General features: G+C 43.6%; 1 protein-coding gene across 5 annotated transcripts in view; it reads right to left on the bottom strand.

Moving 5' to 3' along the window:
• Positions 1 to 13: 13 nt before the first annotated feature.
• The window catches only part of gng12a (guanine nucleotide binding protein (G protein), gamma 12a), a 28,130-nt gene continuing 1,078 nt past the window's right edge, over positions 14 to 27,065 (bottom strand). For 2 of the 5 annotated variants that reach the window (XM_080504030.1, XM_080504032.1), the window contains exons 2-5: positions 26,302 to 26,402; positions 6,812 to 6,889; positions 2,998 to 3,106; positions 14 to 2,111 (exon numbers count right to left, since the gene is read on the bottom strand). In XM_080504030.1, coding sequence (XP_080360156.1) covers positions 1,986 to 2,111; positions 2,998 to 3,090 — 219 coding nt within the window. In that variant the 5' untranslated portion in view covers positions 3,091 to 3,106; positions 6,812 to 6,889; positions 26,302 to 26,402 and the 3' untranslated portion in view covers positions 14 to 1,985. Of the gene's footprint in view, positions 2,112 to 2,997; positions 3,107 to 6,811; positions 6,890 to 26,301; positions 26,699 to 27,065 lie in introns of those variants that run through there. The other 3 variants (XM_080504033.1, XM_080504031.1, XM_080504029.1) reach the window with 3 other exon arrangements.

Below are 27,065 nucleotides of genomic sequence, written 5' to 3'. Positions count from 1 at the left end.
AAATGTTCCAGCTGTGTAGCACATGTTTTATTGAGATATTAGTACATTATTGTACTGTAGGAATGCTTCACTTTATTAATCTTAAGTCTTCATACAAATGTTGGTACATTAATAAAGACATTTATCAAAATGCAGATTCGGAGCTAAATTAATCTATCGATGGCACAAAGATGCTGTTACAGATTTGCAGTGAATGGACAGAAATTACAACATGGCAGTGGTAATCTGATTTTTTTTTTTCCTTCCTTAGGTGGCATACAGGATTTGCTTTATTGCAAGTAAGAACAGCTGACTGCGAGACACAATCATAAAAAAAATACAGACCGGTTTTAACACGAGATCTTACCGAGTCGAAGACCTGAAAGTACCCTTTGGAGAAGGCAACAATAACAAAACCGCTGCAAAGCTGAGCACCAGGTAAAAGAAAGACAAATGAACATGATTTGCTAGTAACATGTAGACAAAACAGATGGCACAATATTGTCACAGATCACTTCCAGCCCACAGATAAACACTTAATAGATTCTTTTTTTTTTTTTTTTACTATAAGAAAGTAGTACTCTCATTTAGAGATTTCTTCACGACACAAGGCAAACATAAGTAAGGCTTTAGAGTGAGGAAAAAGTTGAAATCATACTTAATATATTCAAATTCTTTTAAAATCTTTTTTTTGGTTAAAATTACAAAAGAAGGGATTTTCTCCCAGCGAATAGCAACAAGCAAGACATGTTCGACCGGAGCTCTCCAGCCAACACACGTTCAGGTATAACTTGGGGGGGGGGGGGGGAAGTTCAAGGAGAGTGGTTTTACCAATCAACACACACTTCAGAGTCCGTACCTCAAACACTGGTGCCAAAAGGCACTTTTGAGGACGACGCTGTGCACATTCACATGACTAAGACACTTGTGTTGGGCGAGCAGGCCAGACTCACAGTGTTGATTAATACTTGGTGGCACAGTTTGCGTCATCAGCCTCATTAAAACAAACAAAAGGAAAACATGTTCGTACCACATAACGTGTTGCGAAGGAATGGCTCCGGGTTCAGAGAGAGTTTTTAAGATACATGCAGTGCATCACTTGGTTTGGACCCGAGGTTTTTTCTGTTTACAGTGTTGACTTGTGTTTAACGTCGTCTTCATTCACTGTGACTCGATGGCCGACGCGTTTTCCCTAAAGCTCGGAAATCTGCATCTGAGCAAAGACGAGCTCTGATCAATGTTTGTATGCAAATCATGTCATCAGCTTGAAGCGACAGTGTGGTCACACTGCGAACGGCAAACGGAGGAAACACAGAATTCAATCGGATGCAGATTGTCGTGGGCCAGTCGGAGCTGCTGCATGCAGCTGTGACGACTTGTCAAATACTTTTGAAGTTTCAACAGTTCTATTTACCGCGATGCACTACTGCCGCCATCCGTTCGGCGTCGTGGCACATGGAGCTCAATGTAAACCCTGATCCCAGTGATCGAAACTACACAGACACGTAATACTCGCCGGAACGTTACCTGTAAAGAACACAGTGGAAACCTTGGCTGTACGAATCCATTTAAGGCAAATCACAGAGATATAACAGTCACTGCCCGCTGGAGATGAGACTGTACAGATGAAGAATCGAATCCGTCACAGAGGAGAGCCAGCACTGTGAGAATATTCGCCGATATTTAAAAGACAATAACTCTGCAGCCAAAAGTTGGTCGTTAGTGGTCAGAGCTCAAGCTGAATAGTGTCACTGGGAAGGCCGATGGCTTTTGGGGGAGAAATACAGGCGAACAGGACAGCTGCATAACATTTATTGGCTTTTAAAAGAAAGAAAAGAAAGAGGGAAAAAAAAAAAAAAGATGGTTGAATTGTTAACACATGGTAAAGACACCATCACAGTCCACCCCCTCAATCCTCCCGACAAAACGATTACAGCAACATTAATAAGCAAAAAAAAACACACACAAAAATGAAAACACAACACATTGAGGCTAAGTGGGACCCACTACAATATAGTGCAGGGTTTTTTGTCCTTGAAGGGATTGTCTGAAGCGGGGATGCCCATAAGGAAAGGGTCATTTCTGGCGTGTTCGTTGCAGTAGTTCATGAGGTCTGCAGACGCCTTGGATACCTGCAGAAAAAACAAAGAGGAATTCAGAGCCAGACTCTTTTTTTTTTTTTTCTTCCTTCTCATCCTTATACACATAATCAGCCAGTGCAGTGATAAACATGACCTGTGTTTATGTGTATGCAAAAAATAAACTCTTGAAAGCTGGCATTTTGAAAGAGTGCGAGGCTACTGAAATAAACTACCAATTATGACGCAGGCCGCGGCAATCCCCCACCACAAGTCTCAAAGTACCTTAATACTATCAGTTATCAGAGCCAGTACTGCGAGGATTTATCATATTGGAGGGACTGAAAACTACCTGAAAGAAATCGACTTTTTTTTTTTTAATGACGTTTGCAGCACAAACAAGTCAGTTTTGTGGTTGTGTCCATCACAGATCATTTGGTATGAAATATGGTCTTTTTCATCGATGCATCCAAACCTTTATCCTTTTTGTTGATGAAAAGGCCAGCTGGTGTGTGATATGCATGCATTAGAAAGGCAGTGATCACATCTGTGATTATTGAGTAAATATCTGCAGAATTGCAATAATCACTCTCATAAGAACAGACTCTGCAGCCTTGCAGGCACCACGTGTGTCGACCGCCCCTGTTTTAAGGAAATCTTCCCGAGCACACGCCGTTCTACAAAATTACTCAGTGATCTTTTCAATCTAAATGTCATTGGGATCATCTCCAGTACTTGATATACTTATAAAATATAAATGGAGGTGAATGATTATAAAAGTGACTGAAATGATAATAAAAGGAGGATGCACACAGCATTAAAGAAGACAGAAGAATGAGCAGAGAGCGAGAGAGAGCGAGAGAGAGCGAGAGAGAGAGAGAGAGAGAGAGAAAGAGAGAGAGAGGGCGTGCATGTGAAATGGCTTTGTGTGGCGTCGTACCTTTATCCTCTCAATGCTCGCTTCTATTCTCAGCTGCTGCACCGTCCTCCGGGCAAGGGCGATGTTGTTGGAACTGTGAGCCTTTGAAGACATCCTGGGCAATGCTACACTGGAAAGACGAGAACAAACAAACATTTAGCCCTCGCGAGGATGCAGCTATGATACCAAACGGGTTTTTGCGTGCTGACTGAGCACAATGGCATTTGTATCATACCTAATTTGTGTAATTGCTTTTGAGTCAATTTGGGGATGAGCGCCGTGTTCTTTTCAGTCTGTACAGGTTTTGATAGAGCATGTCCATTAAGTAAAGTACAGAGAGTTTAAATCAATGATTTCAGCAACAATGTGCCAAGAAATACATCAGTAAGAACAAACTACACGCTGAGGTTTAATGGGAGTCACACTGTGACATGCACTGCAGGTACATCTTGCCCACAACTTCTGCTGCATAGTTCCTCTTGCCTTGCAGGACCGAGGCCCAACAGTCAGTAAACACACGAGCCCGGGGCACATTCATACGAATGCAAATTCATTATTTGCCAAAGTTTCAGTTGTGTGAGAGCACGCAGGAGGGGGGGAAGATCCAGGGATTTAAGGGTTGTGTCTGCATGTAAATCTGACAAGAGTCGAAGTAAACTGACAACAAACAAGAGGAATAGATACACAGAGGTTCAGCGGTGTCGTGGTTTTCAGGGCCCGAACGGAGTGTAAAGCTGATGTGTGCAAGTCGAGGCACCGCGGACAGTCTGAGTTTTGATTCTGCTTCCTGCTAATCATTAACAGACTGGATGGGAACAAGCCTGAACACATCCTGCCGTCCATGTGAGAGCTCTGGCTCCACTGCTCCCTCGCTTCCTTTTACTGCCACTTGTCTGCGTTTCTCATAAACTCACACACATTTCCTGTAACAAGTTTTTTTTTTTTTTTCTTTGCAATGCACTGGCTTCTTGTGACACTCCTTCGCTTTCACCCGGGCTCTTCTCAGCAGGGAACAGGATGCTTCAATGTTCGGCTTCTCAGAAGATTTCATTTTGGAAATGCATAAGAACAGCAGCTGTCCACCTTATTACATGCATACAAGAACTACGAGTATTAATTGATGCGATTTGCATATTGTTACTACGTTTTCCCAGGGTGTTGTTAATGAGCCTCCTGACTGTCCCAGTTTCTGCACCAAAGACAAAATCCATTTGTGCTTCTGCTGTCAAGGTTCCAAGACTCTGAAATAACAGAGATCAGAGCCACTCGCGACATTTGCATGACGCAAAAGAAAAGCAAACAAAAAAACTAATCATTGCGTGAGTCCGACTGAAACCTAAATTCAAAAGGACACGCTAACATGTGACCTGGATTGAAATGAAGTTTTTCAAAGTCAGATCAACACATACATATAATACGGTTAAAAGTTGATTTACTCCTGCTTGTGCACTGAGCAGCCGGACTGAAGGGAGACCACGCTGCAAGTAAAAAGACAAAAAAAACAGCTGACTGTTAATAGTAAACATGGTAAAAAAAAAAAAAAATGTTAAACCAGTGGAGTTTATTTCTGGACAGACACAGAAAAGCACTTCATGCTCCTGACTCATGGAACAGATTTCCCAGAGGGAAATTCTTGAATTCAAAGAATCCAAAAATAGAGCAAAAAGCGAGAAAGAAAACAGAAGCCAAAGCGTGCAGGCTGTACACAGCTTGTACACACACACACACACACACAAACACAAACACAAACACACGCGCACACACACACACACATGCACGCACGGCCATTGATATATGACTATGATTGTGGTCTGTGACATTGCAAGTCAACCAGAAAGGTGAAAGGGAGCACATCACCACCCATCTCGTGGAGGCGACATGATTTATACGATAATTCAATTCCATTCCTTGGAAAAAGACAACGGTCTCATTAGATGCTCCAACTGCAGCTTCGAAGCTCAACGAAGTAAAAATACCGAGTGCATTTTATTTAATCCCAAAAGAAAACGTCCATTGAAATGATTACTTTTGTTGAGCTTATTGAAGTTTTAAAGTATATTTCACCTGTGTGCCGGATGGTGTGATGACGCTTCAGTCACATCAACAGTAAATGGCAGTGAAAACACAGTAAAATGTAGGGCAGAACAGTTGAAGTTGACACAGAAGAGCACACAGCCATAAACAGCAGCTCTTTTTATAGTAAAGAACAACACGTTGGGCTGCATGTTTACCGTGTTCAATCTGCAGGTTTGGAGCCCCTCCCGCCTACACAGCGACTATCAATATACTTCATTTCAACTACAAAGAGAAGGAAGAAGAAAAAAAAGAAAAGAACGGGCATAAAACAGGAGGGAGGATTTCCTTTTCCAGTCTTCTCATGCAGACTGCCTGGGTAGAGTTTGACCTCTCTGCTGATAAGAGCTCATCCTGAGGGAAACGGAGCCAGGGGATGACTCAAAGGGCTGAAATGTCACTGGCGACATGTGAGCGAGACATGAAAGGGTGTTGGAGCAGATCGCTGCTTGAACAACCACCCTAAGAAAACTTTCTCAGCTTACTCACGAAGGAGAGGCGCCACAGGTCAAAAAGATGAAAACACCTTTTATCTCTTCACGATGAGTGGAGGCCTTTATTTACGTAAAAAAAAAAAAAAATGAAGGATACCTGCGTCGGGTGTTCTCCGGCTGAACGCTTGTTTGCAAGGCAGACTTTCAAAACAGACCACAAGAGTTTCATTATATAATTTGAAAGGTTTCACAGATCCTATTTTTTTTTGTTTTAACCAATAATTGAGTTGCTGTGGCGGTTGACTGGGAATCTGCAGAACAATCCAGCAAATAGAAAACAGTTTAGTCATTGCTTTTTAATTTGTTCTTCAGCTCCTCCAAAATCTTTTTCTGAGCTGGCAACTTCCTGCTACCAGGCAATCACACCGTCTCAGCACCACCAAACACACCGGACCGCATACCTTGTGAGTTGTTGTAATATGCAAACACGGAGCGAGTGGAAACTAACTGATCAGGTGCAGCAACGAATGAAGGGACGAAGGGAGAAATGCTAAACATGCTTTACAAAACGGGACGACTGCAAAGAACTCCTTTCTCCTGGAGGCCGTCGAGCCGTAGAGATTCAAGGACTTGGATTAAAGACTGCACCCATTTTACCAACCAATTAACTTTTAACTGTACAAAACAATAAAGGGGTTTCTAATCATAGATCATAACCACAAATAAAACTGAATTACACTCTTATTAACCAAGAATGAGCGTGAGCAGCTGGTTTGGCGGGGGGGGGGGGGGGGGGGGGGGGGGGCGTTGCTGCAATGAAACAAAGTGTGCTCTTCAGTTTCTAACCAGGAGACGTGTGGGCAACTGATAGAACCCCTGAGGCCCGACCCCGGGTGTTCACAATGGATCAATTTAATTGATCTGTTTTGAGAGTAGACTCCTGATTATATTTCATTCAGTGGGGATTTAAGTAAAAGTTGTGGACGTGTCTTCAGCATGTTGTGAGGATGAACACGTGGGATCATAGCACAGCCTGAGAGGAAGACAAGGTTCAGCCAGAGAAACAACCACGGAAAGTATGATTCACATCATTCTGGATATTTGAAGACCATTAAAGCACTGAGATGTGTCACTTGTTGCAATTTTGTTTTTTAAATGGACTTTGGAGCATTTGTTTTTCACATCTCACTAAGAGACAAGTCATTTGACGTTGCCCTTGTTTATAGGTAATCATGCAACCGTCAGCCCAATTTGGGCCCACTCGAGATCAAATTGAGTCTCCTGTCATATTAAAACAAGTTTGACGCCATTACTGTATGTTATCAGACCTGATCTGCAGACTTTTCCTGCTGCTGTGAGCCACCGAAACTCTCTGGTGCTTCCCGGGGGGAGAGACCCTCCCCACACTTTGGAAAAAAAAAAACACAATCAGGTCAACGTAGATGCGAGGCACAGTTTAAAATTCACATGGAGTTATGTTACGCAACTCGTAATGTTTTTGTTTTGCGTTTCTTGACCTGCGCGGTGAAATTTCCATCTTATAATTATTTTTCTTTTCTACAGCGCTGCCATGAGAAGTTTAGCGCAAAAATACTTCAACATATCCGTGTGTGACTCAGCAGTTGTTGTTGTCAGCCTATTCATGTATAACATAGATGAGGTCACCTCTGGCTAATACAACACACAATTTAACCATAATTGCTAAATCATGATTGCTGGAAATACTTCTCTAAAGAAATATACACAAAAAACACATTGTCCTTCCTGGTTGGCACAGTTTGTGTGTGCTAATCCGATGAACGTAGTAGCTATGAAGTAATAGAGGAAACTGAAGAAACCTGGGGCAAAATGTTGCAGTGGAATAATTTGACATGAAATACAGCAAGATCTTTTTAACCTATTCTTGTTTTATCAAGGGGAGAAATGCCGCCACGTCTATAATTTAAGATTGGGGTAGGATGGCGTTAAGTGTCTCGTTCTCTCTGGCGCCAAAGCTTCAGTTCCACCAGCATGTGGAGATGAAGGAGGCAGGTCTTAAATGCCACCAGCACTGAGAAGTGATTTTTTTCTTTTTTCTTTTTACAGGCACAGCATCCACAGCGAGAAACCTCAGTGAAATTGTGCAGCCTGTGTGATGTGATGCCAGCTACAAGCAGTCTGGCTGAAGCTCTATGGGAGGGCACTAAACGTGTGAGTGTGTGGCATGAAGCACCACCATGTACATATAGGAGTCTTGTGGAAAGAAGAAGAAAAAAAAAAAAGTCACCTCCAAAGATCAGAAAAAAAAAAAGACCACCGCCTTTAAAGCACAATACACACACACACACACACACACACACACACACACACACACACACACACACACACACACACACACACACACACACACACACACACACACACACACACACACACACACACACACACACACACACACACACACACACACGTGGGACCACCTACTGCACAGAGCGGCGTCGGCCCCACCGCCCTGCTCTACCTTAGACACACAAACCCACCCGCACACATGTGATTCATTAGCACAGTGTTCAAAGTGCCGAGAACAGGGAACCTTTATGAGTCAATGCCATTAACACCAAGACTCCCCGAGATGAGAAACGGAGTCTCGTCCCGTCGCACGGCCATGAAAGACTGAAGAAGAGTGTGTCCCGTACAACCGTACAGTACATGAGGTCTCTTCTGTGAGCATCTGAGGGTTTTCAGATTTGAGGAGTTTTGTGATAAAACTTGTACTCCAAGGCTTTTGCCTTGCTGGATGCATTTACATTTACTTGGAGCGTTAGGCAGCCATCAAGGCACCCAAAAAAGAAATCTAAAGCCTCCCATTTAGCCTAGCCCTAAATAACAGATTGGTTCTTTTCTACCCGCCCTGATGTGGTTTGTAGGACTATAAAAACTCAAAGCATGACTGCCTCTATTTAAGGTTTCAGAGAAAAAAAAAAATTGTAGAATGTTATTTTTCTTAATAACCTAAATAACCCGAGAGAAGTCCTGGAAGAAGTTCTTCTTCAAAAGATGCATGTAATTGACCCTGCGTACAGAGGAGTGACTGGAGGCTACAGAAGAAGTGAAGAATATCCCACAGGAACCCACAGGCTCCACGCAATGGTTGTGGGGATGGAACTTTGACACTGAACTTCACTGAAAACTTTCCCCAACGCGAAAATAAAGCGACAGCTAAATCAACTTAAACAAATGCTCCCACGCCAGAGACGCGTCCCAGCGTGAACTCCCCATGTAATTAGTGCTTTGACAAACCGCGTGGAGAGTTAATGACAACGGTAGTGAGAAGACAGTAAATGAGTTGCAGTGAAGTGGTTCTTCACAAATGTGAGAATAGACGAATGCAGTAAATGACTGGCATATGCTGTCTGCATCAGTCGTTTAGTCTTCATCTGCACATATTCTGTTTTATGCCCATGGCAGTGCAAAAGTCAGGGTTTTTTTTTTTTTCCTTCTTCTTCTTTTTTGTCTGTAATAAAGAAAGAAGGACCAACCTCCAAAGAGATCTCACCAAGGCTGGAAAAGTTAAGAGCAGACACGAGCAAATGGTGACCTGCAGACCATATGTGATACATTTTTTTATTCGCCAATTAAAACGTGAAATGCTGGTCAATTAAAGCACATTTCAACCAGGTATATCAAATGGAATTACTCCCAAGTTACTGCAATGCTCACAATTATGTCAAGTTGGAAAAACAAATCCAGCGAAAGCACAAAATTAGAGAGCTTGTAGATAAGATTAGCTTCCATAATTTCCATAAATCTTTTTATTACCGAGTAGTAAAGCAGTTGCTTTAGTGTCCAGCGAGCTCATGGAGAATGATTCATGAAAGCAGATCAAGGCAACAACTACTAACAACCTTCCTTCTTTTTTTTTTCTTCTTTTTTTTCCCCCCAGAACGATAAGCAAGATAAACAGGATTCTTTTCCATTTTCTTCCTGAAAAGCTTGCAGGTTTCCTGGAGGGCTTGAACCACTGCTTGCTGCCATTACTCACACATGCACCGAGAAGGACCATGCCCAGGAACAAGATATTGTGATCTGCCACGGTGCAAGTCAAAAGTTAACACGTAAATGCATGTTACGCTCCCGTCGATGACGCGCCCGGTGAAATATTTTTTGCTTTGTGTTCGCCTTTGCAAATCAACTGACAAGCGAGGAACTGTGGAAAGGAAACACGCAGACAGACGTCTGCAGCTTTGAACAAAAGAGTTCAAAGACCTGCTGCTGCAGCTTCAAACCAGCATGCTGGTTGTGGTTCGTCGTCCCACCCCCCTCCCCCAGAGTATCCACACACATACTTATGTTATCTCTCCTTCTTTCTCCGGTGCGTTTCCCCCCCCCCCCCCCCCCCCCCGCTGTGAGCAGGAGTTTCCCACTTGGCAAGCAAAGCCAAAAGTAGCTCTCATGCTCTCCCGTTTTCCAAGTCAGCACTTTTCCAGATGAACGACAAACCGTCTCTCGCTGCTTAAACAACACGACCCTGGAACTCCGGGGGGGGGTTGATGCTGATCGCATCAGAGACGCTGTGCCCTGCGTTACTATAAACACTGCCGCGTTCTCACCTGCTTTACCCTGCTTATCAAACCCTGTATTCCTCAGTCATCAGTCCTGATGCTGAGCAAAGTGGGATTGTGTTTAGCAGACGTCGACGGCAGGCCGCGGAGTTCCTCGGGCCTGTGCGAGGGCGAGGCGGCGTGGAGACGGCTGTGGGATCTGCGCTGGTTCAGACTGTGAGAAGCGCTACGTGTGACATCACTACTTTCCCACCAGAAAGAAGAAAGAAGAAAGGAGTAACTGTTGAGCCCCGGTTTGTCTGGCAGCCGACGTAATGTAGTTAATACTGCAAATATCGCGGAGGTCGCGTTTCCCAGGATCATCAGAAGTGGTGGTATCAAAAGTCGAGATCCACCGCAAACCGTGGGAATAATATGAGGTTCTTCTGCAAAACTACTCAATATTGATGCAATTAGTTTCTGCGTGGACTTTATTCACACACACATACATCTCAAATCTTACCTGCACAGTTTACAGTAAAGCTAAAATATATTCTTTTGTTGACTAGTCAGTTAAAGAAAAAACAACTACGGTATCCAGAACAACTCTGACACCGATTTTCATCCTTCACTACAAACACTATTCCTCTGTTTTTAGCTTATGGGCTGATCACAACAACAGGACATTTAAGCTCACACTTAAGTTGGGATTATATTTTTGTAACGCAATATATACTGTTATATATATACTCTATAATTTTTCCAAACTATCAAAACATTCTATGTCCTGGAAGACATAGACAATTATTGTTTTTCACAGGCTAAGAACTGACATTCCTCTTCAAAGCAGAGCAAGTTTAGAAGGTCGTTTTCACACAGTTCTTTTCACAACAACTGCACCTACAGAGAAATTGCAGTATGTTGTATAAATAAGCCAAACCTGTCATCCAATAAGATACTTTTTTATAGTGCCATCTTTTTATCACTGTATACTGTTAGTTTTATTAGTGTACATATTCTTCTGTTAATATGTGTATATGTTGATTTTAAGAGAACAAGTTGCGGTTCCAATTTCCTTAAACATTGTATAATGACAATAAAACTATTTTGATTCTGATGATTTCAAAGTGATGGAGAAATAAAGCTCTGTGATTCAACAGATAGTAATAATGCCATTTTACTCCCCGTTCTCTTTCAGTTTGGAGCCGCCGAGCACTAGAACTCTGCATTTATCACTTGCAGGCATGAAATTGAAAGTGAACAACAGACAGAGGAAGAATGGAGATCGTGCACGCTGTAAAGAGGACTGTGACCAGTGCGCCACCCCCACAGCTGCAGGTATGGCTGCCGAGATAAGAGAGGCTGACAGGACCCCACCCAGGCCACTGGCTTCACGCACAGCACAAAGGGGATACTAGGAAATCCACTGCTTGCTTCAAGTCAAGCTCCATTGTGATTGGCTGACAGCTGTGCATTATTCCTTGCGCGAGCAAACATTTCCAGGAAAAAGCTGCAGGACTGTGCAAAGGTTAATGGAAAGTTGTTCAGGTTAAACATGCGGCGCGACAAGTAACACAACTCCGTGTTATTTCTGAAGCGCTGCGCAGAGGTCTGAGTTAAAGTTAAAACCACACGACGGGGGCTTCTCAGAATCGGGCCATACAATCCCGCTCGGTTTTGAACCTCGAACAGGATAAAAACACAATGCGGCATACTGTAGCGCACGGCAGCACAGTTGCACAGTGTCTAGACATCAGACTAGACCAGACTCATTTCTCCAGGATTTCTAAATCCTAAATTCATGCGCAATTACTTGAGGCTCATTCCTGTCCAAATAAGCTATGAATGATTCCTTGTTTCAAGCAGAGACGAGATGGCTGACAAGTTCTGCTGCAGGAATTGCAAGTCGGCCGAGTTCATTTATTCAAATGTGCATGAAGACTCCCGGCAACGGAGGCAAGGCTGCATGTCACGCAAGATAAACTGGTTACATTCAGAAGACATGATGTTTTGTTTTTTGTTTTGTTTTTTTGGGGACAGGATGGTGCGACGGCATACCCAGATGTGACACAGTGGAGAGGAGCCGTGTGTTCGGACGTCCGCCTGCCTGACAGAGAACAGATAACACAAGTTACATGCCAGTCTGCAAGAAACAAAACAGATGGGAAAATAGGCACGGCGGGTCATTTTCTCCTCGATCTTTTTTGCAGCTTGCTCGTGACGAACGCGACAATTATTTTTAGATTGATGCACATGCACAGACAGATGAATCATGGGTGTTTACTGATGACGTCAAAAAAAAACTACGTTGCTCTCAACTCATTTGACCTCTTGTACATCAGGAGGTGAAATCTGGCCTCCGTACTACTCAGCAGGCCGGTTTATGTCACACTCTTAACCTATTGTTAAGATAGCAAATGATATGTTGTGTAATCCTAAATGTGGGTGAAGTGTTATTTAAATGTTGGGGGGGGGGGGGGGGGGGTGTCAACTGCAACATAAATAAGTTAAGGATTAAGCAGGCACTGGAGGGTGGGTAGCGGGGGGGGGGATGCTAAATATATAACACTCTAATGTATATTTAAAATGCTTTGGCCAAAAGGACGTTATGTGAGAGAGTAAGCATCTAGAAAACACTCAGGGACAAAAGTGAGCTCCACCTTCGAGCAACCTTTCATATCAGCTCATAGTGAGGCATAAAAATGTAACGACACAGATAAAATGATTCCGTTGGCATCACAAGTGGCTATTTTATTAGCAAGACAGAGTGGCGACGGGGAGAAAAAAAATTACAGATTGTACTGGGTGTTAGTTCTTCAATGCATTCCTTCTCGAGGAGGAGCAAATGAGCTAATTATATAAAACAGTTTGTTGATGTACAAGACTTTAGACACGACTCCCAGCTTCACGAGCAGGATGTCTAACGTCAACATAGACTGCAGGACGCAAAGTGACGCGGAGGCCCGCCAGCTCCTCGGTGATATCATTAGCGGTTGGAGTACAGTGCTAAAAATAGCCCGGCATGTCTGTTGCTGCTGCGCTGCTGTCGATTTCAGCGAAAATACCGCCCTCGAAGTCTTGACCACGGCGAACGCCAGCTGGGTGCCGTCCAGGTTAGCGAGGGCCCCGCAGTTTCCACCGCCGGTGCCTGCGAGCGTCTGGTTCCCCAGTAATGGGGCCATTATCAGGGCCATGAGCAGGCCGAAAACAAACAAGAGGCCTACAGGCAGATAGTGCCCTCCGGACGTCACTGCAGACGCACGGGGAGCGACATGTAGGAGACACGGGGCGACGCAAACGGCGAGGCAGCCTGGCAGCATCTCGCAGCCCTGCCCTCAGAAAACAAAAAGCATTGTTGTCCCAAAAACGGCACACACAAAAAAAAGCAGAGCGGAGTTTGCTGGAAATGGCTGCCGGGAGAGAATGAATGGTGGTCGCAGTGCGCTGGAGACCCAGAGACCCGAGTCAAGAGATAAGAGTTTGTGTGTCTGCTAGAGATGGAGAGTTCAGCTGGAGAAAGCGGGCCGTGCAGCTGTGTGTATGTTGCGTTTGGTCTCATGCCAAAAGTCTGCTGCCGGCGACAGGGAACGCTATAAAACTTAAAGCTATTGTTGAATGCTCGAGCCTCTCGCTTCAGCCCCTCTGGCCCGTGAAAGCTACTATTCATGACGGGGGCAGAGAGATAGCACACAATGGATCTCCGTTTCTGGTCAAACACTGCCCTGCCTATATGGAACAATAAACAAACGTATTCAGTCTTTCCAGTCTCCTCCCCTGGGCAGGACTCCCCCGCATGCACGTTAATACTACTGCAGAGGTGAACCGGCACCGGGCCGCAGGTCTGCCGGCCGGTTCATTCCCACATCACCCAGCATCCTCGCTGGGAAAGGTTAAGCAACACCGATCATGGCCGGAATGACTGATAGTGGCTTGGACGTCACAGGACTCATTCGAAAACAGCGTAAAGGTCGTAAAGGAGTTTGTTTTCCCAAGTAGGAAATAGGATTAGTCACACCGTGACATAAAACAGGATGGCGCAGGCGAGACAAAGTCCATCTAGGTCAGAAATTCCAAAGTTCCCCTCAACCAGTAGACATCCAGTTTAACTTTTTATTCTATTCAGGTGAATGCAAAACATGTTTAACGCAAAAAAAAGGAAGACATTTGTATTGAATACCGTGTGTTATATTGTGTATTGATTCAGTGCTAAAAATAGACGCATTGTAAAAATAAACAGAGGAAAAAAAAAACTATTACAGACCAAAGAAATCAGCCCTAGAATCAATAGCAGCAACCAACCGTTACAGAACAAGGATGACAGGATTAGTGGTGGAAGAATGCAGGCGGCATGGGTTCCTCTTTTCAGAAACGCAGGTTAGAAAGACACGGGGTGGGGGGGTTCAACAAAATAACCTTTCATTTAAAAAGTCACATAAATCGCGCATTGAAGTTTCGGTAAATTGTGTTTTTACTGTGTATGAGACACTCTGGCGGTTTCGCCATACAATGCATGCATTTCTGAGAAAGGAAAATCCTCCCAAAGCCGCAGAGTGACGTACGCCGTGCGAAGGACAAGGGCAGGTCCTTTTCATTTCAATGATGCAGAAAAGAGGGTGGGGACCTCAAAATGATGACTGAATTCACTGTGGAACACAAGTTACTGTGGAATTTGCAGCGTAACCAAGTCAGGTGGTATCCCTGAAATATTTTCCACATTTTAGAACATCTAAACCTGATTGAATCATGAACACAGTTAAGCTTTTATTGCTCCGTCACCATGGGACAATGTTTCTGCAAATAAAGTAAGAACGTTCCTCTTCCCCTGGAGTCACCGCAGCATTGCTTTGCAACTTGTACCATAAACATGTAATTTTTTTGGGTGACTGCCCTTCACTCCAGTAGACAATTACTAGACAATTTTATCAATCAAAAAATCTTATTAATCAAAATGCAGCAGAGAAAAGTGTTGTAAATGCATGTACACATGTACTGAAGTTTTCTCCGTTCGCCCTGCAGAACGCACAGACGCTCTCTCACGACACCGTTTTCAAAGTATGTATGCAAAATGTACCACGTGTCGGTGGAAAGTATGTGTTGGGGCATGTAAGTGCATACGTGTTACTCCATTTTATACGTGGCTTCTGTTTATTACTGCAATTTTACAGATATTTGCTCCTCCGACACCAGCTGGGCGTCTCCAGTAGATGCAAATGTGGAATAACTGAAACTGAGCTGAAGAAGAATGAACAGAGATCACCTGTATCCACTTTTTCCCAGCGCGCCACATGACACATACGTCAATGTTTTGTCACTGCTTCATTACAGCAGTGGTTATTTGAGAAGCTCCACTCTACCGTGTCCCGCCCACGGAGATATTTATTTGTCTACAAACTCATGACCTTTGTCCTCGTAAGGCAAAGTTCAACAGGCGAGGTGGGACAGTGGGGGATCTTTTCTATCTGAACTGCTTCTTTAGAAAGGGAAACTAGGATGTGGGAATCAGTTAAAGTGAAGGCTACGGATATTAACGCAGAGCAGGTGAAACCTGAAACCAACTGACAGTGAGAGGGCGTGTGTAAAAGAAAATGTCTAATTATAAAACTCACCGAAGACACCTCTGACAAGCATTATTTAAAACAAAATGCTCAACTGCACATGTGATCTCTACTTCAAGAACCAGTTCACAAAACTGAACTGATAAGTTTTGTTTCTGTAATTTAAACATCAAATGTAGGATTTTGTCATCGGTGGACTTCAGCAAAGGACGTACATGTTGCACACGGCTAATGATGCAGAATTTAAACTTAGTTTGGTATTAAAGTGTAAAACTGACCAAAAATGATCGCTGTTTAAGAATTTATATCAAAAATGTAAAAAGCAATGTGATGCATTTTTTTTGCTGTGCAATATTATTGAGTACTTGAACAACAATATATAATGTCAGTTAAAACCTCAACATTATGACAAGCCATGGTTTTGTTTTTGATTATATATTGAAGACAGTACGAAACATTTTTTCCAGCCTTTAAAAGGTCAAGTTCGGGGCAGACGAACCATCAGTTGTCGTATTTGAAACCAATTTGATCATGTAATTGTTATTAACCATCAAGCCTTTATTGAAATATGAAGAAATGGGAAAGTAGCCCAATCTGATCAATGAATGGGTAAATAAATGCAGTTGTCAGTCTTTCACGGGTTTTTTTTTTGAAAGTCCATGGGTGGGAATAAGCATTAAGACATGTGAATATCCACTGGTGTGGTTACGGACTACTAACTGCAAGTAATGTGATAACCTTACTGCAAACGGCACCGCGGAGGAGGAGATGCATGCATCGACAAAGCATGTGACCCGAGTGTCATTATCTCCAGCAATGACTATATATGGTTCAGACCATGTTATCTGGAAGGAAGAAGGGACTTTTCTGAACAAACAAGGACAGGAATGACAGGCATGTGGACGGCGGACAGACCATTGCACGTGAGACCACTCGAGGACCAGTTGCATGACAAGAAGAAATCCTTGCGAATGTGCACACGAGTGCAGGCGCACAGAAAACAGGAAGGAGTCATCAGAAAGTTTCTGCAGAGGCCCGCTGGAAGTGCTGATGTTCCATTACGAGGGTTATCGCTACAAAAATGTACAAGTCATCCTGACAAACGCGCAGCACTACGTATTTTGACATCAATACAAAATATGGGGGTTTAATGTTCACTGATAGATGGCTCATTCCAACCTCATTAGCATTAACTAGGACATGTGGACATTTTCACAGGAAACTGTGACTGTATTTATTGTTCTGCTGTTGCAAAGTCCAGGTGACTGAGGTCGTGATCATTATTACAACAGAGCTGAAAACTTCGACGACAGCTGAGCGGGAAGAGGGACGACATCCGGACAGAAGGTCAGTTAAATCATTGATGCAAACAGAGACGCAACCTTGTGTCACACGGCTCTGACAAAAGGAACTAAAGAAATACCACAAGTGTCTTCTAATTGAAGTAACAGGTTTGGATTTGCAAGAAATAAGCAAATTAGGGTCACGGCGATTATTCTTTATGCAAAATAAACAAACACAAAGCCCAAATATTACCCAAAAAAACCAAAGGAAAGAAGTCACATAACCAAAATTGACGTAAAATGAACACAGATACTCGAACGGTTATTTAAAAAAAGAGGTAAACCATCTATAGACAAGACAAAATTACCTTCAAACTAAATCAAAACTACTGCAATGGCAAACGGTATCGCCACAGTGACTTAGAAAAGTAGTATAACGATATGCAAAACAAGCAGTTGGTCCAGCGGGTCGTCTTCTAATCCAGAGGGTGGCTGTTCATCCCCCCCCCGTCCCCCCCCACCCCCCCCCGTCCATATGGCAACTCACAGTTTTGCAAGCCACTTGCATGTGACAATTGTTGTGCGAACGATGTGTGCGTGAATGAGTCCATGTGGTCGATCATCTGAGAAATGCATGTGAAAATGCCCTAAAGTCAATGTACCACATGGTAACTGCAACTCCATGTGAGTCAAAGTAGGGGAGTTACAAAGACGTCGTACATTCTAGATTCATCAAAGGTCAAACTCAATTACCATGATGCTCCTTATGATGAACACGCTGAAGTATGTGAAAGGAGTGGAGTCTCATTCAGCTTAAAAAAAAAAACACAAAAAAAACGTGCAGAAGGAATTTCATTAGAACAGCTCAAAGTCCTGCTAAACAAAAAAAAAAAAAAAAAAAACCCCAACAGTGATAAAACAATCTACTAATGATGTCGCTGCTCTGGGGAAATCTACAACGACCATAGAAGGGGGGAAAAATACTGATCATACTGGTAAGTGAAAATTACTTTTTGGTTTTTGTTTTTGAAACCTCAGTAGAGTTACAGAGAAGAAAAGAAAAGAATGTGTGGATTTCCCCCGGTGCACGTTTAGATCAGAGAAAGTCAGTTGATTCATTGTTGTTCCGGGGCCTAAAAATTGAAATGATGTAAGTGAAATGGCACGACGAGCTGAGGCAGACTGACCCATTGACTCTCACACACACACACACACACACACACACACACACACACACACACACACACACACACACACACACACACACACACACACACACACACACACACACACACACACACACACACACACACACACACACACACACACACAAAGGAGTCTGCGTTACTATTAATCAGGGGCCACATGAATGGCTGCACCTCCCTCCAACCACCGCGACTCTGTTCGTCTCACAGTTTCAAAGACGTGCCGGCTGGAGGAAAGAGGCTCAGTGTGGGTCATACTGAGGTTACTTCCTCTGCAGCCCACCCTGAATCCTTCAAAAAAAAAATAAAAAATTGATGTTTGCCTCCTCCTCATCCTCCTTTGACTTCCTCTCTCTCTCGCGCTCTCTCTGTGCTGTGCTCTATCGATTCTTCAGCCCGACCAGGTCATCAGGTCCACCTGGCACATTCATGCAAGTGTTTATTCTAAAACGCATGGCGGACACTTTTATTGAAGTTTAAATCAAATATGTCCACAGTCAGAACAATACACAGAGGAGTGTGTTTTTCTGAGCTGTGCCATGAGGTCATCTGAAAGCAGAAAGTGGAATGAAATTTTAAAAAAATATATAGGGCGTGAACATATAAGAGGGTGTACACAAGAGATGTCATTGTTTTTTGTTCCTCCAACAGGGCCCATATGAAATGTCTGAATTGCAGATTCTGAGGCCGATTGCTCTCAGTGAGCAAGAAGAAAAATGTTGCACACAATCAGATAGCGGTCGTGTTCTCCAGTCAGAAGTGTGTGGGGAGGGAACGCTGCCTAATCAGAACAGTTCGGAGAGGCAACTGCACAAGAAGCCACTGTACGGGAATATTATCCCTGGACAACATGTGAGGCCTGCAGACGTACAGGGAGGGAGAGAATGACTGGAAATCATGGACAAACGCCAGCTTTGGAGAGCTTTTAAAGTGAACGAATTTGACAGTGTGTGAATGAGACACCTGATCTGAGCAAACGAGGAGACACGGAGACTGTGGACGAAAGGAACAGGCGGGAGATTGTCCATCTCTGGGACACCTGCTTCTGCCCCAAACAGAGAAACACGGCAAAAGAATTGGGACAAAAAAAAAAGTGGGGCCCCGACGAGTTCCAATAAAAAAACTTTCTTCTCTCACACACAGCTGGGACGCTTGTGGATGCGTGGCCCTTTGCTACAGGTGTCCCCCCCCCCCAGATGTCCCTACTTGGCCTTAGTAAGGAAACACACACGCACACAAACACACACACACACACGTCTTTGTCTGGGATGCCAGCAAACTTCCCCATTGACTCATAAAGGGCTCCAAAGAAATTAAAGAATCCATCAAAGTGACACTGTTTCATCAGCCCACTTGCACACACACACACACACAAACACACACGCACGCACGCACGCACGCACGCACGCACGCAAACACACACGTCTAAGTTGACTTGCTGATGCTACTCTCAGCGTTTATGAATGATTCATTTGTCGTCAGAGCCTTAAAGTCGATCTGCATCCTTTTGTTAGATCTTAAACATCCATTCATTTCGTGGAAAAGCACATGTTGCTGACGGCCCGCTGGCATTCTGCCAACGTGAGCTTAATAAGGGCTTGTTAATGCGTAATGCCTCAAAGCTAGTCATACCCTTTCACGGTATCCCTTACCTGTCTGACAGGAAGCAGGTTTTTCTTGGCTGGACTCTCTCTTCTGACAGGATATGCCCATATATGGTCAACAGTCTTATGAAATCCAATGCATGTCAGAGGAAATACTAGAGGACACATTGCAAAAGGTATGTCTTCCTGTGAGTGGGAGTAAAAAATAAAACGCGTCCAGTGATGCCACAACGATGTAAAGTCTCTTTTGCAAACACAAGCATGAGGAAAAATCCTATGTGCAACAATCCCTGTGATCAAACTGAGGAACAGTATGAAAGTTTCACATACACCTTCAGATTATTGTGACCAACACAGTTACCTTTACTATCAATTAATGTGCCGAAATATAAATGCAAATCATTTTTGCACTCAAGCACAATAGCTGAATGAATAAAGTTTTGTGAGAATAAGATAATAAAACTTAGGAAGAACATGCAAGACAAACATGAATAGGTAAGATAAGTCTGCAAGTTTTGCTTTTACTTCTACGGAAAAGTGTGGACCCATTGGCAGCTATTTGCTTTGGCCGTCTTCTGCAAAGAGGATGATCAGCACTTCTTTTTAGCAGTCTAGTAGAAACATAAAACAAACTTCACAGTCAGTCTTCACATCAAGTGGTGAAATTTGTTCACAGTGACTCAAATAATCCAAAAAATATGTATTGGTCTGGAAAACTGGCTGAAACTAAGGAGTCCTCAACTGAAGTCCACAAAATAAACACAGTGGAAACTATGGAAATTAAGTTAAAACTGTACTGTAGTTTCTCCTCATCTAATTTCACTTCTGTTCAAATGCGTGATCATTTCTTTATTGCTTTAAAATACTAGAATATAGTTTTAGGCAAAAAAAAAAAAAAATGCATACTCATTGTTATTGCCATCACTACCAGTGTTGCACCTACAAGTGTCGTTACCATCACACATCAAATCATCAACAGAGCGAAGCTCATCTGTCCAGCCCTTGTATTCAAGCATGTGCCGGTTACTATAGAGTCCTTACCGTAAATAACCCGGGCAGCAATACGATCTGCAGGGTGCTGCACGCTGCACCTGAGCCCAGTGACGGTGACGAATAACTGAAACCCGGATCGCATGACAAAGCGTAAACTACACAAAAACACACGAAAAAAATGCTGTCACCCTGCGTGAAAAGGACCTCTTTCACACACACACGTATTCTTTCTCGTGAGAAGAGACGGTTAAATACAATGGATGAGTTTACAGTATGTTTGGGCCACCTGGCAGTGCCAGCATGACAGATGGTGCATGTGTGTGAGGGGAGAGAGTGTGTGGAGCACCGATAAGGGGGTTACTAATCATTATTTGAAGGGGGGGGGGGGGGGGGGGGGGGTAGAAATGGCCACAGGGGAAAGTTGGCGTCATGCAAACACTTTCAATTCAACTTCAAGTCAAGCCCGTGGCCTAAAAACTACACTACAGCAGCTTGTCGAATGTGTGCTTTTGCCTAAGCAGCAGAAATGCAAGTCTTTTAAGGTCCCCCAGCAACACGAGGGAGGCCAAAAAAAAGCAGTACGAGAGCACCACCACGTGGCCGAAAGGAGGTACTGCATTCATGACTAAAATCAACACAGTACTTGTGTTTTTGCTTCACATCGTCTTTCTCCAGTGGTCCCAAATCCCACAGTTTCTACTGCAGTGTTCAGAAGTATTTCACACTGGTTAAAAGCATCCCACTGTGCATTTAAATGCACTCAACAGTTGAATACCACTGAAACACATTCCTCCGGGAGCATGCGGTCATTCCTCACACAAAGACAAGAGCTCTGAAAAGGGAGGAAAGCCTCAAAATGTGCTGCGAGAGCCGACGTTCTGGGAGACGAACAGTGTTTATTTGTTCTTGCTGTGAGCTGCTGGCTGCGAGGACGCTGCTGAACATCAGCCGCTCCTGTGACATGAACCCCGGGGGGGGAGGAAGCGCAGCGTCTGGCAAACACAAAGCCAGAAGACACGTCTGCCTGCTGATCGGGCCGGGACGTTTTGTTTTGTTTTTTGGTTTTTTGAGACGCTGGAAACCAGAAAAAATTCCAGCTGTGATGGAAAAAGCTACGCATGTAAAACAAAAAGAGGCACCGCTTTCCTCCCAAACACGCCCCCGTACTGCCACCCTGTCACAGGGTCAAGTGGGACAACAGGTGGGTCTCTGCATGTGGCAGCTTGAAGGGCCTAAAAATAGTCTATTGTCACCGCTGATTTATAAACAAAACCCTTTTCTGCCTTTTCTTCTCACACGTCGCATGTCATTTTGTGCTTCCTACAAAATAAACCCCTCACTCTTTGAACATAAATAAATAAATATATATATATGTCTTTTAGTAAAGCAATATATTATGTCATGTTATGACACCCTCTTTGAAGCCTATTAAGATTTTCAATAAGCCTGTTGGTGTTTTTACATTTTTACTCTTGCTTCTTTTTTTTAAAAATGTTATATTTATTAATAGGTTAGATAACAATAGTAGAAGAAACAGTAAGCCAATTTTCAAAGACAACTACCACACTGACCGGCTCTGCCACTTTATATTGACAACACACTTATTAAAACAGTTCATGTTGTTTCTGCCTTTTGTTTTACACAAACTATCTTGAAAGTAAGAAGCTGCATTGCCCTTTTAAAGAGCTGCGTTTCGATTTCTCTGCACAGAGAGAAACAGCCCAGACTCAAAACTGGGGGATTCGCCGGCTGCGAAGAAGGAGAAACAAAGGACTTCCAGTGAGCCAAATTCCCTTCAGCCGCTCCAGTTTCTCGGCCCTGCTTTTGTGTTCCACTTGAAGCGCATCAGCTGTAAAAACACACGATGGTATTGTGGAATTTAATAAAGCCATCGGCAGAGTCTCTGCTGTGTTCCCCTGTCACTTAGCGAAAAGTGAGCTGCGTGTGTTGCGACGGAGGCCGCGGCTACGTGCAGCGTGGCGTGTCGGTGCTTTCACACGAAACTAAAATCTGATTTGATTTGTCGTCTCAGTCATGCAAAGATCAAAAGGAAAAGCTACAATCTAAATGGCATTTTAGGAGCCGAGAAAAGGAAAATTCCACTCAGGGTTCCATATTTGCTCTTTATATTTTCATATTTAATTTGTTGTTTTCTTTAATTATTCTGGATTTTAATGTCATTGTAATCATGGCAATCCTTCCAGTAAAAAAGGGAAGCAAAACTATATATAATTTGATTATAATTGGAGATCACAAAATGTGCTGTGACACCTTGCTGACCGGCAGACTGACACAAACGCTGGCAGGCTCCTTCGGCTTACATCTGACCTCAGATCAGTGTCTGGGAGAACATTCAACCTTGGACACAGTTTACACTCCAAACACTGCTCTGTTATCTGTGTCTCTCCTACCGTCCAATCAGATCCCCCTGCAACTTCAATAAAACACAAGTTTAATTTTTGTACTCATGGGGTGAGTTAAGTGGCGTCTTCTAAAGTGAAGCGCTTCCACACAATTCTTTTTTTTTTGTCATATATATAAATAATACAGTCCGAGAAGTTTATCAAGCAGAGCCTTATGTGTGGATGTTGTGTGAAGACCATGGATCTTTATAAAAAAAAAAAATTAAAAATAGCCCCTTTAACCAAAAGCAAAAAAACAAAAACATGACAAAGACACATAAACCCAGGGTGGAGATAGAGTTAACTTGTTCACAGACTCCCACTGTAATTTGCTGTTTGGCGCACGTCAACAAAAACTACTGCCTCAAAATCCCTGTCTCGTTTCACTCGGTAGACTCCCATGCGTCTAAAAATATTCCAAGTAAATGCCTGTGTTTCCCTTACAGGGGGATTTTGGATTCCCCCCCCCCCCCCCGTTTGGATCTCAACATGTAATCAAGAGGATCTGAGTGCTGTGTCGGCACAAACAGGTCACAACATACCCTTTATCACATGACGACACGATGAAGACGTCAAACTCGGCATAAGTTTCACCGTTGTACCGTCACATTAGTAACAAAAACATCCACCTGTTTTTGGGTCAGTTGGGATCGAGGTTGTATAAACCGACCGCCGCTTGTTGTGGATTCCTTTAATACGATCAATAGCTCCAGACACAGAAACCTGTAGGCCACGAGGCTGTGTCAAATTACAGGAACCTGACTATGTAGGTTCAGCAGCAGTGCTGTTGAACACGCAGCAACGACAGCTTGATCCAGAGAGAGGAATGAACTCGGAGGCTACAGATACAGCCACGCTCAAATTAATGAGCCGTCTTGAGGAAAAGTCACGGGAACGGAGCTCCTGTTTAATTACCAGAATACATTCAAATACTTGGAAGACTCTCACATGAACTGTTCAGTACAAAAGAGTACAGTTCAGAGTTTTTCTACTATAAACACTGAATATAGTTCAGAGCTTATTTTATACTTCAACTGATCATAAATGAACACAAAAGAATTGAGAATTTGAGAAGAGAGTTAAGTATCATTTTCTAAACGTCCTTATTTGCATAATCAACTTGAAGTTGCATTTGTCGGCTGATGATCCACTCTTCTTCTTCTAGATACAGAGGGAAAGTGTCTGACCTGCATCACGACCAAGAAACACACAAACTGGAAACATTGGATGGAGCTTTTTTGGGGGCATCTCTTCACATATCTACGGGGTATAGGGGTTTGGATGGTTTGCCACTTTACTGAGGAAAAAAACAAAAATGTAAATAAAATCATGCACCCTGGTCCTTTGAGTAGAGCTGAAAAAGAGGGAATTAAGTACTCCATGCTTTCTCCTCCCACGTGGATTCCAAGAGTGGGGCGGACACACCAGTTCTACCTTTCTGTCTGTCAGCGGCCTCCTCCACGCAGACTGACAACACCCCCCCACGCCAAACGCTACTTTAAAGACCAGTCAGTCTGAAAAATGAAAGGCAGGCAGCCAGAGGCCGGGGGCGTGACGCTGAATCTTGATCAAACAATCTTGACACATTTGCAGAAACGAGGGGAAATTGGGACCTTTTTTTCCCTACCTATCTGAGGCCCGGTTGCCACGACAACACTTCCTGGCTTGGTAAACGTGTACATCCGAGGTTGAAGTCAACCCGATTACAGCACACGAGCAGCAACGGCGCCCGGCTTCCTTGAGGCCAGCGGTGAAACGTGCCGCCTTGTCTCTCTCTCTCTCTCTCTCTCTGCTCGTTCGTCTCCGTGCCGTCACAGTTCGGCTTGTTCCAGGGAGCTGCAGTGCAGAATCACACCGGTAAAAAAAAAAGACGCTCGGTATTTCATAAAGTAAGCTCATTCTGCTGCCAAGCCAACGGATGGGTGTGACTGTATGTCGGCGGCGTCACCACCACTCCTCGCAGTACATCTGCCCCTGGGCAGGGTGGAGGTCGGGCAAACCAGACACGGTGGGCCAGGCCTTGTGACTACCAACGCACGCACGCACGCACGCACGCGCACACACACACGCACACACGCACCAAGCTGGGAAAGCTCTCTGGGGCCTCAGCTTATCTTTATATACCTCTGAAATGTAGTAAAAGTACGTACAGGTCAAGAGAGCTGTGTTGGTTTGTGTGTAGTTCGGACTTTTTTTTTTTTTTTTAATCATTGAAGAACCCAACGTTTTGTTATGGGGGGGGGGGGGGGGGGGGTGATTTCATGGGGCCTTATATATACAAACATGGAGCTGGAGTTTGACTAGAAAATGTGCAAAATAAAACTATTTTTCCTCTTATTGATGCAGGGATGGAAAATCATCCACCCCCATACAAGTGAAAGATAATTATTGTGTATAATACAATCAGAACGACTGTTTCTAAATCAGGACTTCATCATCATCTCATAATGTTTAATTAAATTACACAATTGCTCACTTCTATGGAAGTTAGCAATACATAGTGTTGTGCCAAGTTAATATATATATCTGAAGTATTAAATATCTGAATGAGTGAGATGTTATTGATTGTAAATAATTAGTATATTAGTTGTTTGTAAGTAGCCGTTGCCGTAAACAATTACTGCTGGCAGTGTTTTAGCCAGGAGTGATGTGTATTCCAGTTTCAATACTATATATAATAAACACATATTCAAATAAAACTGTAAAGACAAACCAAGTGTGAACCAGTATTTGGAGAAAAAAAAATGCAATACTTGAATTGTCTGTTTACTTCTCACTTCTTACATAATGGGACTGCAGTCACATCTTTAAATTAGAGCTGCAAGTACAAGTCATCCCTATTATTGGTTATTCTGGCAGCTATTTTTTAATTAATTTGTGGTCTTACAAATATCAGATGTTGTAAAAAACAAAAAATACTTTATAGATTCTGAGCTGCATTCTGAGGTTCCTGTTTGATAATCAGATAATTCTATACAAGAGCCTTAAAATATTCACATTTACATTCATTGTATCGCCATTTTTGAAGCGTTTATTATGATAAACCAAAAGTTGACTAACCCTGAGAGGAAGGAATGAGGTAACATACACTTTTTAAAAAGGTACTCTACTTTATAGCACTTGGCTGGTGGCTGTGTGCGCGACATGTTGAGAAAATGTGTGAATCACTCAAGGCCAGTAAAGGAAGTCGTGCGATTACAGAGAAGACGCTGAAGCAAGAAAACACCAGCACGTAATACAACAGACCAACTCCTACTTCAGCAAACTCTCCACTGCAGGAAATCCACGGATGACGAAAGAGGTGGTGGGGGCTCAGAAGGTGGCCGCCACCCTCGTCTTTCTCCACGACCGAAGAGCCTGTCCAAAAAGAAAAGAAAACTGGTCTGCGGAGCCGCCGATCGAGTCGAGCAGCATTCATTCTGCCTCGGGAAGGAAAACCATCGCCGCTTCCAGGACCGAAGAGCTACTGCAGCCCTGCTGTACATCTGCACCATCCCACATGATCCGAAACAGCTTGCCCCTTGTTCCACGAGTTAAACTCATGTTGAGCCAGGAGAAGGAGATAAGAATCGATCCTCCTCTCGGGATCAGGGAGTTCCCCCTTCCTTTGCCCTTTTCTCCCCTCATCACGCCGCCACATTGAACAGGACATTGTTCCCATCTTGGCCACCAACCACCCACTTCCCCTCTTTCTGGAACTAATCAATTGACATGCATCGCACGTCACGTTAAAGCCTGCCAGCAATGCGGGCGAACCTACTCGCACAAGAGCAATTGCAGCATATGGTATGAAAAACCTGGCAGAGAGAGAGAGGGTGGGGGGGTGGGGGGGGTGACTTTTAGAAATGTGGTCCGTCAAAGGTCACAAACATGGAACGTCTCAATAAAGTGTCCTGATGTAGAAAAGAATCAACAGCTCTGGCGACTGTACGGACTCTTGATATGCGTTTCGGTCGTGAAATTGCAGCTGCACGTCAACGTCTTTATTTGAAAGACGCCGTCGCCGTACGAGGCGGTACA

Source organism: Blennius ocellaris (genome assembly GCF_963422515.1).
Source record: "Blennius ocellaris genome assembly, chromosome: 10".
NCBI classification, from domain to species: Eukaryota; Metazoa; Chordata; class Actinopteri; order Blenniiformes; family Blenniidae; genus Blennius; species Blennius ocellaris.
Note: the sequence above shows the minus strand (reverse complement) of the source record. Positions and strands in the feature narration are given on the sequence as shown.